We start from the raw sequence: 13,187 nt of genomic DNA, 5'->3' as shown, positions 1-13,187 counted from the left end.
CGAGCGCTTCCAGGACTCACAAGATTTCTCTTTAACTTTATATTTCAACTTCTTGTCACAAGCTGAGATAGCTTTGTTGTTGTCTAAAAGTGTTTTATAATTCAATCTAAGCCTTGGAGTTATACGAGCTTTCATCTTGTTGAACGAGACGGCCGAATGCTCCGTGAAGAACAGAGCAGTGTTGCCATCTAGTGGACAACACGTAGACTACACATAATCTCAGAAAACATTTTTTGATCTTGCACCATTTTCCAATGACAGAGAATGTAGTGGTAGAATACTTATAGATAGCGAATCAATACATTGGTTCAAAACAAATAATGTTTATTTATAGAAAACTCTCAGAAGTCAGTGTGTTATAGATTCAAAGAATAATTGAATAAAAGAGCAAAAGCTTTAATTTATGCCATTATGGCTCTTGCTTTTAAAAGAAGGCAGATTTAAAAATCTCTCCTTGTTCCTTTTTTTTTACTCTTTTCTTTTTTTTTTACAAAATAAAAAAAACCCTCCAAAACATTTCCACTTTAGATGCTAATATGTGCTGGATGTGATTCTACTACAAAATGTTGCTTATTAAACATCTCCAAAAAGTGTGCAGACTTTATCCCTAATGGAAATATCTGTAATCTATAAAGGAACAAAAAAAAATAAAAATCATATTTTACCCATCGCATTTGCCTACAGTATTCTTAAAAGTATGCACTAACTTATTATTTTTCTTATTTTGTGGTCTCAAAAGTAAGCACTCAGGTAAATGTTTTGCCTGTTTCCTGTCTACTAATTTAAAAGCCGTGGTCTGTTGTAGCTTTTTACAAAGCAAATTAAGTAAAACAAATAAAACCAATGAGAACAATTAGCTTTTATTTTTTCTTCTTATTTTATTTGCGCATTTTGTGCACTATTAAGTCTTAGTTAAAGTACATGAAGTCACTAGAATGTTTATAAAACAGCAACATAAAAATAAACCTGCTCAACCTTCTTGAAGCAGAATGAAACTGATGAACGGCAATCCTGACATGTTTCTCAACTTTCAAGAGATTTCGAGAAATTTCCTGTAATGCATGAAGTCACATTCATCTATTTACAATGGCCTAGCCAAAGCCCAGACATGAATCCAATTGACAATCTGTGGCGAGACTTAAAAAAGAAGAGATGCCAAAGACGTCTGTAGATATGCTAAACTTTTAAAGATTATTCGGAAACATTTGTATTCATCCCGAAACATTTTGGGATGTTGTGAGATAGTTTTTAAGTTCTTACTGTATGTGAAACACGAGGGGCTTAAACTTCTCCTCACTTCTCACAGTATCCCTGTGTTTACATAAAGACCCTTTATCACCTTAAGTGTTCTTCTTCAGAGGGCCACAAGGTGATTGCAACTTTCCGTCTCACACCCCACAAAGGCCCGACAGAAAACAATAGCTGTCATTCAGGATTCCTGTCAGCAGGACGGGTGTCCTTGTCCCAGGGTCAGGTCTGGGGTCAGAAGTGTCCCCTAAGCAACGGCCTGATTAATGCAAACACATCGTTGCCATGGAGGCAGAGACACAAATCAGTTCAAAACACTCACCGGGGCCCACCCCGGGGGACAGCAGAGGGAAACCCGCCGACATGGAGGAGTCTCTCGACGCCGAGGACAAAAGACTGGATTTCATAGCCGACTGCGTGCTGAGAACTCTCAAAGTGAGGCCGGACAGATGGGAAAATTGCGCGTCCGACGAGGACAACAGGCAGGTGCTGCTGGACTTCCTGGACACGGCCGAGCAGAGGACTCTGATGGTGTCCGTGAGCGTGGCCGGACTGCTGGAGCCCGCAACCTCGTTCGCCGGCAGTCGTAAAAACAAAGCAGTGTACTTTATGAAAAGAGACAAAGCCGCGCTGAGTCCAGAGTCCATCAAAGACAGATTGGTCTACGGAGACCTGTCTTTCGCTCCACTGGACCAGTTTTCTGCTCTAGTTGGGGAGGTAAGTGAGCAGCAGAGCAGAATGTAGTAATGATTACACGAGGCTCAGGATAAGCAGATGAACTTCTGCTCATCCACTTTGAGGCTGGATCTCTGATTACGAAGGTGTGCCATTACACAGATAGATGATTCTCAGGTATATTTACTCAAGATTTATCAGCTTTACACCAAGGCAATTAGAAAGCAGGGGGGTTTGTTTCACTTAAAGTAGAGGCACATTATTAGACTGCTCTGGAAAAGCAGGAACTTCTGAATGTAAAGTACTTAAAAGTGTTGAAAAATGCACAGAAAGTTGAATTCTGTATGCAGCACACCATCAGATCTTATTATTGAGAGAGTGCAGTACAACGGGGTTCATCAGTCACACTAAAAATAACCTTCAAGCAGGTTTAACACTAAATGTTGTTTTCTGTCAGCATTGAGCAGAAAATTGTTGTATTTAACAATACGAAGGGTTTGAAAACATCCGTCTGCGTGTCATTAATCTATGTATTGTGCTTCACTTAAGTCAGCAAGCCAAGTTACTGAAATAAATGAACTTTTTCATAATGTTCAGATTTATTGAGATGTACCAGTATGCAAGTTTGTGCACCGCAGTATTGTTCTTTTAAGCCTTTTCAGAATGGCCTAATCAAAGTCATGAGTTTTACTGTACGGTTAAAGTTGCCTTTATTTCAAACAGTTTAAGCTCTTCATCTCTACTTGGTCGGATGGTCATTATTAAAGGGGCGTTGGTATGTATTTTCCGGTCATTTAATAATACAATCAAATAACTATGTTGTCTCCAGTTATGAAAATGCTAAATTTCTAAATTATTCTCCTGAAAAGTCATTTGAAAGTCAAATGTTAAATTTTAAATGACTTAAGACATTTGACTCTGTTTGACTGCCTTGAAATTGCGCCTCTGTCTCTTTAAGAAGCTCCTGCTCTTTCTGAGACTCCGCCTTCAGGAAGTCATCACAACAATGCTTCGTATTACGCTGGTCTCAGGCGCATCGAACTGATTAGTAGTTCAGAGCTTTATGAAAATTGATGTTTTTGCAAACAGAGTGGTTGCCGTGGGAGATTAAAGGATTTCTCAAACATGCGGGAAAGAATCAAAGCAACACTCCATGTATGTTTTTAATGAGGGAATTACATTATTACATATTAGAAAGTCGAACCCTGTTTGATGCCTTTTTTACATGAACACACTGTTGTCAGTATTTGTAATGGCTTCACGAAATCAATCTCTTGCCCTCAAAAACTTCTTTTTCCTAACACCTGTTTAGGTTGTAGCTCCACTGCTCTCCAACATGAAGAACCACATTAAATGGCCCCACGTTGTGTCTCAGGACATTAAGCACCATGTCCACTCTCTCAAAACCGGCGTGCTGGTCTTGTCTGGCCAAGTCCAAGGCAAGACGCTGCTTCCTCTCCCAGCGGGCTTCGAGAAAGTGGAACAAATTGCCCTGGAGGCAGACCAAAGGTAAGAAGGGAGCGCCGACTCTCAGCATCATATCAAGCCGTCGTTCGTCCTTCATGTTTCCCCGTATTACACGTTAGCGAGGCGACAGCAGACAGGAGCATCATCCACTCTTTGGAGTCCGCGGTGATCGAGTGGAGCCATCAGATCCGCACTGTCCTCAAGAAAGACTCCTCCGAGGCCGTGCTGGGAGGAAAGCACCCTACGCCCGACGCCGAGCTGCTCTTCTGGAACAACAGGTCAGCACCTCCATGCTCTGCAGAGCCACTGTAGCCACCGGCTGCTTTTTGGTAAGCACTACCTTTGGCTGTCGTAGCCCGTCCCCGCAGGTTCGATGTCAAACTATTTCAGCGGCTGTTGCTGTTGCTGCTGAATTATCAGGTTTCAGAACATCTGTGCAGTGGAGTGAAAAATGGAAATTTTTGGCCCAGTGCTCCCTTCGTTTCTCCTATTGTAGGAAATCTGCTTTCATAGCAGAATTATTGCTAAATTACAGCAAACTGCTCCTCAGGTATTAGATCTTGCAGCAATGAACTGCAGCTAAATGTTGCATGACTGGATGAGAAACCTGGTAATAAAAAAAGGACATTCCAGCAGATATATAATAGTTAGACGTTCCATCTGCTTTCTGTCGGATCACAAAGAGAACTTAGTTTTGTTCTGATGCTTCAAAGGATTCTTTTTCACTGTCATTCAATAATTAATCTATCAATTCATCAATGTCCCCTTTGAAATACAGAGATAGAATCATGTTGCTATGGTGTTTTTTGCTTGATTTCTCCATTTCAGCAGGCTAAGCAAACTGAAGGTTCATGTTAATCATGACAAAAAAATATTCCATATGCACCAGGGCTTGGCAAAAATACTAAACATGTTACATGTTACAATGACAAACTATCAGTCAATCAATCAAAATGTATTTGTGTAGCACATTTCAGCAACAAGGCATTTCAAAGTGCTTTACGTCACGTTGTATTCATCGTAACACAAGAATACAAAATCATAGAACGCTCAGTCAACAACTGAAACCTTTCGTGCCAGTTAATTTTTTGAAAAGCAACTCTAAACAGGTGTGTTTTTAGTCTAGATGTAAAGGCACTCAATGTTTCAGCTATTCTTCAGTTTTCTGGAAGTTTCCTCCAGATTTGTGATGCATGGTTGCTGAATGCTTTAAGATTTATTTATTGGGATTGTATGTGACAGATATAAAGAAATAGTTTGTTCTTTGAGTCGTTCTGTGGTTGCCTGTCGAACTTCAACTGAAGAAAATTCGAGAACATGACTTTCAAAGTACGTAAGTGATTGTCCTAAAATTCAAAGTACTTATGGGGGAACCCTGCAGACAATCTCAGTAATCTGTGGGATTCTGGGATTCAAATACCCAGAATCCCAGAGTGATTCTGGGTATTTGTGAAGATTTGACTGAAACGTTTTGGGATATTTTTTTTTTTCTCCCCCTGTAAGATATGCAGATTTGGAGTACATCCACTCTCAGCTGAACTCCTGCAAAGTGAAAAAGATGGAGGCGTTGATGGAGGCTGTGGAGAGCAGCTATTATCCTGCCTTTGTTAACATGCAGCGAGACGTGCTTGCAGGTGAAACCGCTGCTTCGTTTATGAGGAGTAGTTTATTTATTTATTTCACAAGCAACAAGTAAAACGAACGCATTATTATCACTTGGCAGCTTTGGAGGAAGCCCAGGACATTTGCATCTACCTGATGCCCCTGCGGCGTCTGTTTGAGGAACTGGAAAACATGGAGCTCCCTGGTGTCAAAGGTCAAATTAAAGCTTTCATGCACACGGTGTGCCTGGTGTGGGCCAACTCCAGACACTACAACACACCAGGACGCCTCATCGTCCTGCTGCAGGAGACATGTAACCTCCTCATACAGCAGGTTGGCTCAGATTCTCTCATTGTTGATTTATTTATTTATTTTTACAACACAGGATTCTGGTTAAAGTTTTGTGCTTCTCATTGAAAACGTAATATGATTTGGGGCAATTTTTTTTTTTTGCTTCTTCTTCATCGTGAGACCTTCCACTGTTCCATAGGAAGTGCATTCTAAGGTTTTTGTTCTTTGTTTTTTGTTGTTGTTGTTGTTTTTTTGTTGTTGTTTCTCCAAATAATAACAGCTTCAGAAATCGTGTCAGAGGAAAATCCTGTCAGTCACCAGGCCAAGACAGGGGTTGGAGGGGGGGTAAAAAAGCTCAGCAGACCCAGGGCAGAACTGAGCTGCAGGTTGATTTATCTCCTGTGGAAAAGAAGCACAGAGGTTTGAGTTTAGAAAACAGCTGGTGTTCCGATGTGTTAAAAAAAAAACTGAAAAAACTCCCTGTTTATTATGTCAGTTTGGAGTATTTGCATTATTCATCCCGGAGGCTATGTTTACCCCATGAGCAGAATATAAAGTGAACTGATATATGCATTACATCTAAGTTTTGACATGGTGCTCTACTGAACAACACAGCCTTATGATCACAATAAAAATAATAACAATAATTTTAAAAAAATACGATGAAAAGTAACAAATCAGCCGGGAGGAGACGTATGCAGTGCCAGGCAAAATTATTCACACCCTTGGAAATATTTCACACTTTCTAAACTTAAAGCCCAAAGTGTTTTAGTGGGATTTTATCTAGAAAAACACAGAGCGGGGCGAAATCGTGCAGAGATCCTCGACTTAGGTGGGATAAACCCGTCGACAGGACAACTGTTAGCCGTGTAGTCCACAAATTTGGGCTTCGGGGGGAATCTTATTTTAAGTTCGACTGAGGCAAATCTATGGCCAACGGCAAACATTATGGAAAATATGGTTAGATGAGACCACATTTTGAGTTTTTGCTTTACAGCTTTCATCTGTTGGTTTATTTTTGTGTCAGGAGTGCCTCCAAATTATTCATGGAAAACTCACCTGTTCATGAATTTTTTTTGCATCAATTTTATTTCAGATGTATATTTATATGTTTTTAAAATGCAGCTTGGGAAGCTTTTGTGCAATGCTACTTGATATGCTACAGGCTGGCGTTTGAAAAGCAGCCAATCCAGGAGTGCCATTTATTTTCCTCAGCAGTGATTGGCTGGAGCAAAAAGGGGGAGATAAGGAAAACTGTGGATGTTAGCCTTTAGTTGTAAGACAACTTCCACTGTTTATGCATGTTAAGGTATATTTGATATTTGAACTATTAAAAACTTAGTTATAAGCATCTCAAAGCTTATTGATATAAAACAAAATGTTTTATATCAAAGTATAGATTATTGTAGTAAAGACCTGGAAAAAGTTTAGACTTGAGTTTACTGTAAAATGAACATCATGTATCATTTTACTATGATTATTACTCAATACTTGTGACTGTAAGACTTTCACATAAACACCCAATAAAATATACTGAACTGTGCTTCTGAGCAGGAAGAAAATATGTGAAAATGTGCAAAGACTTTCGCAAACCAGCACATTTGTTTTCTGTCAAAGTTGTATCAGTTGTGGCATTGCTGCAGGAGACTCGGAGGGAGTCTCCTGAAAACAAAACAACATAAACACTTTTCCTGCTTTCTTTGCAGAAAACTCTGCAGCTAGATGTGAGCATTTCATCTAAGACCTATTATCCTTTTCAACTGATAGAGCAGAAGGTTTCCACAGTCTGCCATGAGACTGCACGGCTCAAACAGCTGAAGATTTGTTTCAACCCTCTGCTCTCCAAATGCCAAAGTCACCCGGAGTTTGTCGTCGCAGGAGGTTCTGAGCTCAGTCTCGCTGCTGACAGAGTATTTACACGAAGAAGCATTTTGGTTGCTTGTGGGATCAACTCGTCTAAACTCAACGATTGGGTCAACGGATTGGAACGCTTTCAGATTGCGCTTAATCTTAGGCAGTCCTCTCGGAAAATGTGGTTTCATTTCTAAATCTAAAAAAAAACATTATGAAACCTCCATGATTGTTGATGTCGAGCCTCATGTTGTTTGACGATCAGTAACGTGCACAAACATTTTGGGTGGCAGGTGCTTAAGTGGGGAAAAAAAAAAAAATAGCACCTTGTGTGGCAGTTGGAGCCGCCGGCTGCCGTAGCTGTGTGAGATTATTCACAGTCACAGCTAGAACATCGTGTGCATACATAGTTCACATCGAACTACGTTGTGGTCCAAAATGACCACAACAGTAATTCAGTTGCTCAGTTAATTAAGTAATTAATTTAAGAGAGCACTTAAAACTAGAAAATTTCAGCGGAAATTTAAACGGGGCCTGCCAAAGTGTGCCCATCGGTTGGAACTCAGTGTTCTGATGCTAATAATTAGCTAAAGTAAGATACAAAGTACTCAATAGCATGTGGAGAGTCACAAGTATGTTGAGTAACATGACCTGGTACAGTTAGAAGAAACTCAGAGTTTTTCACATCTGATAAAAACAGCAGGTAGGGTTTCCATCAACCATGAATAATGAGGGGGATAAAAACTTTCATCTGGTAATGACGCTAACCACAATCTAACCGTGTTCCAGTTTTGGTTTAGAACAGGAGTGTCCAACTCTTTAGAATAGAATAGAATAGAATTCAACTTTATTGTCATTGCACTGTCACAAGTACAAGCAGGACATTATCAGCGAGTAGACATAATCACACTACTTCAGCCCATCCAGCTGTTACTACAGCAAATGTACTGTGGATCGCAAGCTTAACAAAGCCAAGCTAACATGTTATTGATCTCCAACAATCAGGCCAGGGTGTATCTAGTTCCAGAGGAGGTCCTGACAGGAGAGCCCGCCGAGAGTCTTCTGAGGGTCCAGACGAGCCTGGAGGTCCTGCGGCTTTTCAGGAGCACCTATGAGGACCACAGGGCCAACCTGAGGAAGTACCAGAAGAATGGGATCATGGTTAGACCTTGGGATTTTTCCCCAACGCTGGTTTTCTCGAGGTTGGATCAATTTATCACCACACTGGAAAATATAAAGGTAAACACAGCAGGGCATGCAAAGATGAAAAAGCAGCAAAACCTTATTTCTGGAACTTATTTGACTGAGATCCTGATGTTGCGTTTGATTGTGATGTGCTTCCCTGTGTTGCTTCATCACAGGACATCCTGTCAACGTATTTGGACCTGATGAAGCTCGAGAAACTGGAGATTGGAGGCGTCCGAGGAAGAGCTCTTAGCCTTCAGATCCAGTCGCTCTATCAAGAGTTCCTGGACTCCTACAGGGTCTTCACAGAGAAGCCGTATGACTGCTTGGACGGCACCAACATGGTATGTATCACAGCTGTGGATTGTGGTGCTCTTTCGATGCCCGCTGGGAAATTAGAGGGTTGTGTATCCGTAGCAACTCTATGGTCAACTTATTTATTTGAGAACAGCGAAGCTTCTCCAGAATAACTTGCCGCCACAGCTGCCTGGTCACTCGGCTTTTTGCGGAACAAGTCGTATTCCTGCCAAACCCCTTGCCCTCCACCCCACCCCACCCCACCCCCTCTATTTTAAATGCCAAGTAAATTGCAGATTTTCCTCTCCTCACATCGGGACAAGGCAATTTATTTTGCTTGTAAGGAGCAGTCAGTTTTAGCTGAATAACTCTGGGAGTCGGTGAGATGTAAAAAGCAATATGCTATGCTGGCTTTGGGTTACATCGGCCCCGCGGTGTGATGCTGTGTGGCCACCGTTCCCGCTGAGCAGTTTGCCTTGCAGGAATTCGAAGGAGATGTGAGGGCCTTTAAGCTGAAGGCGGATGACACAGACCGCCGCCTAGGGGCAATCTTCTGTCAGGCTTTTGATGATGCCTCAGGACTGGAGCACACCTTTAAGGTCTGGTAGCACAAACGCCATTCCTTACATGAACAAATCCGTGGGCTCAGGCCTATGTAAAGATTTCAATCTCTCTTCTTTTTCTTTTTTAATTTCTCTGATGTTTTCAGGTCCTGGAAATGTTTGGCAGCCTGATAGAGCGTCCGCTGATCGCCGTTGATGCCGTGGGAAAATATCCCCTCCTTTTGTCCATGTTTGACAAAGAGCTAGACTCCTGTAAACACCTTTACAACAAACAGATGAAAGCTGTAAAGGAGCTGGGTGAGATTCAAAGCGATATCTGCAATAATATTCGCTCAGTTTATGAGATGAGGCTTAGGAAAAGATTCAAAGCCTTACTTTACGCTTCGGAGCAATTTGTGTGTTTTGGTGAGCTGGTTTTTTTATGTCTGAATAGGAAGGGCGTCTTTGATGCAACTTCCTTACAAGCCTCCGTCAGAAAGTAAGGGGAAAAAAAGCTGAATAATAGTTAAGGAAATAATGTTGTGCTCAGTGAACAGTGAGGTCCATTAGAACGCTTCAAGGACACCCTGAAATTTGTGAAACTTTGAATAGTCTTGATATCAAAACTTATTAATTTGGAAGAACACAATCATTGGAAACTTGCTGACTTCACAAGTCCTAAACGCAGCACACCCCCTTTGTCACATCACATTTCGAAGCCTCCCTTGTATCGTGCTATGTGACTGGAGTGCTTGACTGCGTAGAAATAATTCTCATTCGCCACATTCAGCTTGTTCCGCTTGCTTCCCAAGAGAACAGTTGTGCCGTCTAAAGAGGAAGACGGCGCCTCTCGTAATCTGAGAAGGAAAGTTCAGTCAGTCAGGTACTGTTAAATGAAAGTTGGACTGTGTAGAAACTTGACAAAAATACAAATTTGAAACAGATTTCTTCATCTGGAGTTTTGGTTGCTTTTACATGGAAGATTTTCTGCCACTGTTAGATGTCACTCAACCTGACAGGCACCCTTTCCTCGGACCGGTGGGCGATATATTTTACTAAAACCATTTTTATTATTTTACTGAAACCATGACCATTTTTTTCCTGCCTTATGTGTTAGAACCAATCATCAGATTAAGGGTTAGAGCTACCAAAAAATCTGTCTAGAACTTATTTAACATATTTACACAGACATACCAGAAGGATATCACAGCTTAGAAGAACATTAAGCAACATTTTGAAGACCAGGACATTTTTAGCTAATATTTATTAGCTACATATTGCACGAAAACTCCATATCTGTGTAATTCTGTGCAATGTTTGTCCTCCTCAGGCTCAGCACCAAGCAATAAGAACATGCCAGAGGTCGCTGGCGGGTTGAGATGGGCTCACGAGCTACAACGGCGCATCCGGGTCCCCTTCTCCAAACTGAGGCACTTCTTCCCCTCGTGAGCTGCTCCTCGTGTTTTCAGCATAGATGAATAAAGCAAACAAAAAAAATCAAATCAAACTTGATGTCTCAGAATGAAGTCACTGCTTTTAAAAGCCTCTTTAAAAAAAAAAATGCTGTAATAAATTGAGATGAACTTTATTGTAAACTTTCATCAGGGGCTTGGAGTCTGCGGAAGGAGCCAGGGTTATCCAGAACTATGAGGAGATGACGCAACTGCTGGACAGGTGTGTGCGTGTGTGTGTGTGTGTGTGTGCGTGTGTGTGTGTGTGGGGATTAACTCATCTTACAGTGTGTGTCATCATGTATGTGTCACTGAATAAAAGAACAGGACAGAGAGGGCGAGCAGGAAGACTTTGCTTTACTTGCACTGTAAGTTAGCAGCAGAAAAAAAAAGCTTAAAACAGGAAGCGCATTTGTTAAATAATAACCGTTAATGACATTTTTCTTCCCCCCCATGATGCTGTATTTTTTTTTTCTTTCTTTTCTTGTAAAGTGAGCATTTGTAATTTTGTTAGTTTACTGCCTAGCATTCATGAAGCGGTCTCTTGTGGATCAGCGTGTCGGCATGCAGTTCTGGCCGTGATTTATGTTCTCATTACTTCAGTGCTGCTCTGCAGATCATTCCGCAGGACTCCCATAATCCCATATGCACTGTCGCTGCTCACTGATGCCAAGTGAGCAATGGACTCATACAACACATACACACGCACACACACACACACACATAAATAAACCTTCTTGTGGTCACTGACAAAAAAAAAAAAAAAAAAGAGTGTTCATTTAGTATGACATGTTCTGTGTTAGTAAACATCTGAGGGAATATTTCAACACATTCTATGAATATATTTAGCCTTTTTGCTGCTTTCGCTGGGTTAGTTAAATATCATATTAGAATCAAAACTAATTTAACGTTAGCTGCGACACGGAATGGTTTCTTTATCTTTTGCATTTCCAAACAGGCGCAGGGTGAAGTCCAATGTTCTGTTTCGCTCTCCGAACTGATAAAAATCGCCCAGAAGTGTCTTATTGGCAGCCATGATAAGAGATTAAAAACTATTTCAAAGTTGAGCAAGCCTTTATGTTTTCTTCATAAGCTCCCTGACTGGAATATTCCTCATGGAAACACTTTTTTGATGCATCTTCTTTTGTGCGAGAAGTTATTTTTATACATTCTTTGCTATGAGTTTGCGGTTCAGCCCGAAGTTATTCATACTCCTAATAGATTTAGGTTTTAAAGCACTCGTTTATTTCGTTTTTCTGACCGGAAGCAGTATTGGAGTTTTGGAGTCCTGAACGGAAACCGACAGAGAATCTGTGGAGAAAGTCAAAAATAGATTTAACCGTCCAATCGTGGAATTGCATCTCGTAGCCAAAGATAAATCCTTGGAATAGCAGCTGAAACATGCAAAAACCTAGTCAGCAACTGTAAGGATTTGACTGCTGTGTGTTTTTGAGAACCGTTTGGAAATGTTTAGATATTAGTATAAATGACACACTTTCTGTCAGGTGTTATTTTCTGAGAGTTTCTTGCCTCGTTTCCTATCAGATACAAACTTCTTAGATGACTGAATATAAGTTTGACAGAGGTCTTAATAACCGATAATAACAAATTATTTACCAAAAATGGAAAAACAGCAGCTTCGTAAACACTTATTGAGAACATAACAGCTGCTGGGAGGAAGGACCTGCGATGATTAAATCTTGATGAATAGTTTTTTTATCCATTTAAGTCCATTTAAACTTTTCATTAAACGTTTAAAAGTTCTTCAGTGAACAATGACGTTCGGCAGTAGTGATGATGATGATGATGATGATGATGATGATGATGATGATGATGATGATGATGATGATGATGATGATGATGATGATGATGATGATGATGATGATGGCCCACTGTCCTGCACATTTCAGACGTATGTTTCTGCTCCAGGGCAGCAGAATGTAACGGCTGCATTACCTCCCCAGCATGCCATCAGTTCCTGCAGAAAGCATGTTATTTACCCATTCGTTTAAATTAGCCGTGTGCCAACAGAGACTGGTGTTTTAAACCGTCTCTCCTTTTAGATGCAGATTAATGCATGCAGAGCAGAACCTGTTAGCAAGGCCAAAATGAACCCACACATACTGTAGTTGTAAATGAGAACTGGTTACCATAACTGGAACATCTTTTTTCCCCGTATAGAGCTTGCATTGTAGCAGAACACATCAACATATACTTCAGAAGAACAGAGAAATGTCTTCTCCCATTGGCTGCAAGAACAAAATAAAATCATCCAGCCCTGGTTTGTGGCTTCTTGCTCCTTGTTCTTAATGCATATTCTGAGCAGAACTTTCTCTTTTTGTCTTTTGAAGTGTCTGTGCTGCAGTAGCAGAGGCTTACGAAGACTTCTAATGAATTCTGCACTTGATTTCTTGTCAAGTAGGACAGACTCTGGCTAGAAAGCACATTGTTCTTGTTCTTACTAGAATAGAGAGCAAGTCTGTATGTTCTTGGAGAGTAGGTATTGACCTCAATTCAGTTTTTTTTTTGTACTATTATTATTAGGGTTTAATGTACATTTATTCAGGTTTACTTAGGG

The 13,187-nt window shown here is 40.8% G+C and overlaps 1 protein-coding gene across 1 annotated transcript in view; it reads left to right on the top strand.

The window, feature by feature from the left end:
* Window positions 1-1,533: 1,533 nt before the first annotated feature.
* The window catches only part of LOC102234985 (dynein heavy chain 9, axonemal), a 162,541-nt gene continuing 150,887 nt past the window's right edge, over window positions 1,534-13,187 (top strand). The window contains exons 1-11 of the mRNA XM_005809964.3: window positions 1,534-1,965; window positions 3,236-3,432; window positions 3,510-3,668; window positions 4,894-5,024; window positions 5,114-5,325; window positions 8,140-8,373; window positions 8,496-8,663; window positions 9,099-9,215; window positions 9,326-9,476; window positions 10,489-10,603; window positions 10,764-10,832. Of these exons, the coding sequence (XP_005810021.3) occupies window positions 1,534-1,965; window positions 3,236-3,432; window positions 3,510-3,668; window positions 4,894-5,024; window positions 5,114-5,325; window positions 8,140-8,373; window positions 8,496-8,663; window positions 9,099-9,215; window positions 9,326-9,476; window positions 10,489-10,603; window positions 10,764-10,832 (1,985 nt within the window). The remainder of the gene's footprint in view (window positions 1,966-3,235; window positions 3,433-3,509; window positions 3,669-4,893; window positions 5,025-5,113; window positions 5,326-8,139; window positions 8,374-8,495; window positions 8,664-9,098; window positions 9,216-9,325; window positions 9,477-10,488; window positions 10,604-10,763; window positions 10,833-13,187) is intronic.

This window comes from Xiphophorus maculatus, chromosome 10 (assembly GCF_002775205.1).
Source record: "Xiphophorus maculatus strain JP 163 A chromosome 10, X_maculatus-5.0-male, whole genome shotgun sequence".
In the NCBI taxonomy this organism is placed as follows: domain Eukaryota; kingdom Metazoa; phylum Chordata; class Actinopteri; order Cyprinodontiformes; family Poeciliidae; genus Xiphophorus; species Xiphophorus maculatus.
This window is presented reverse-complemented; position numbering and strand designations above follow the sequence as displayed.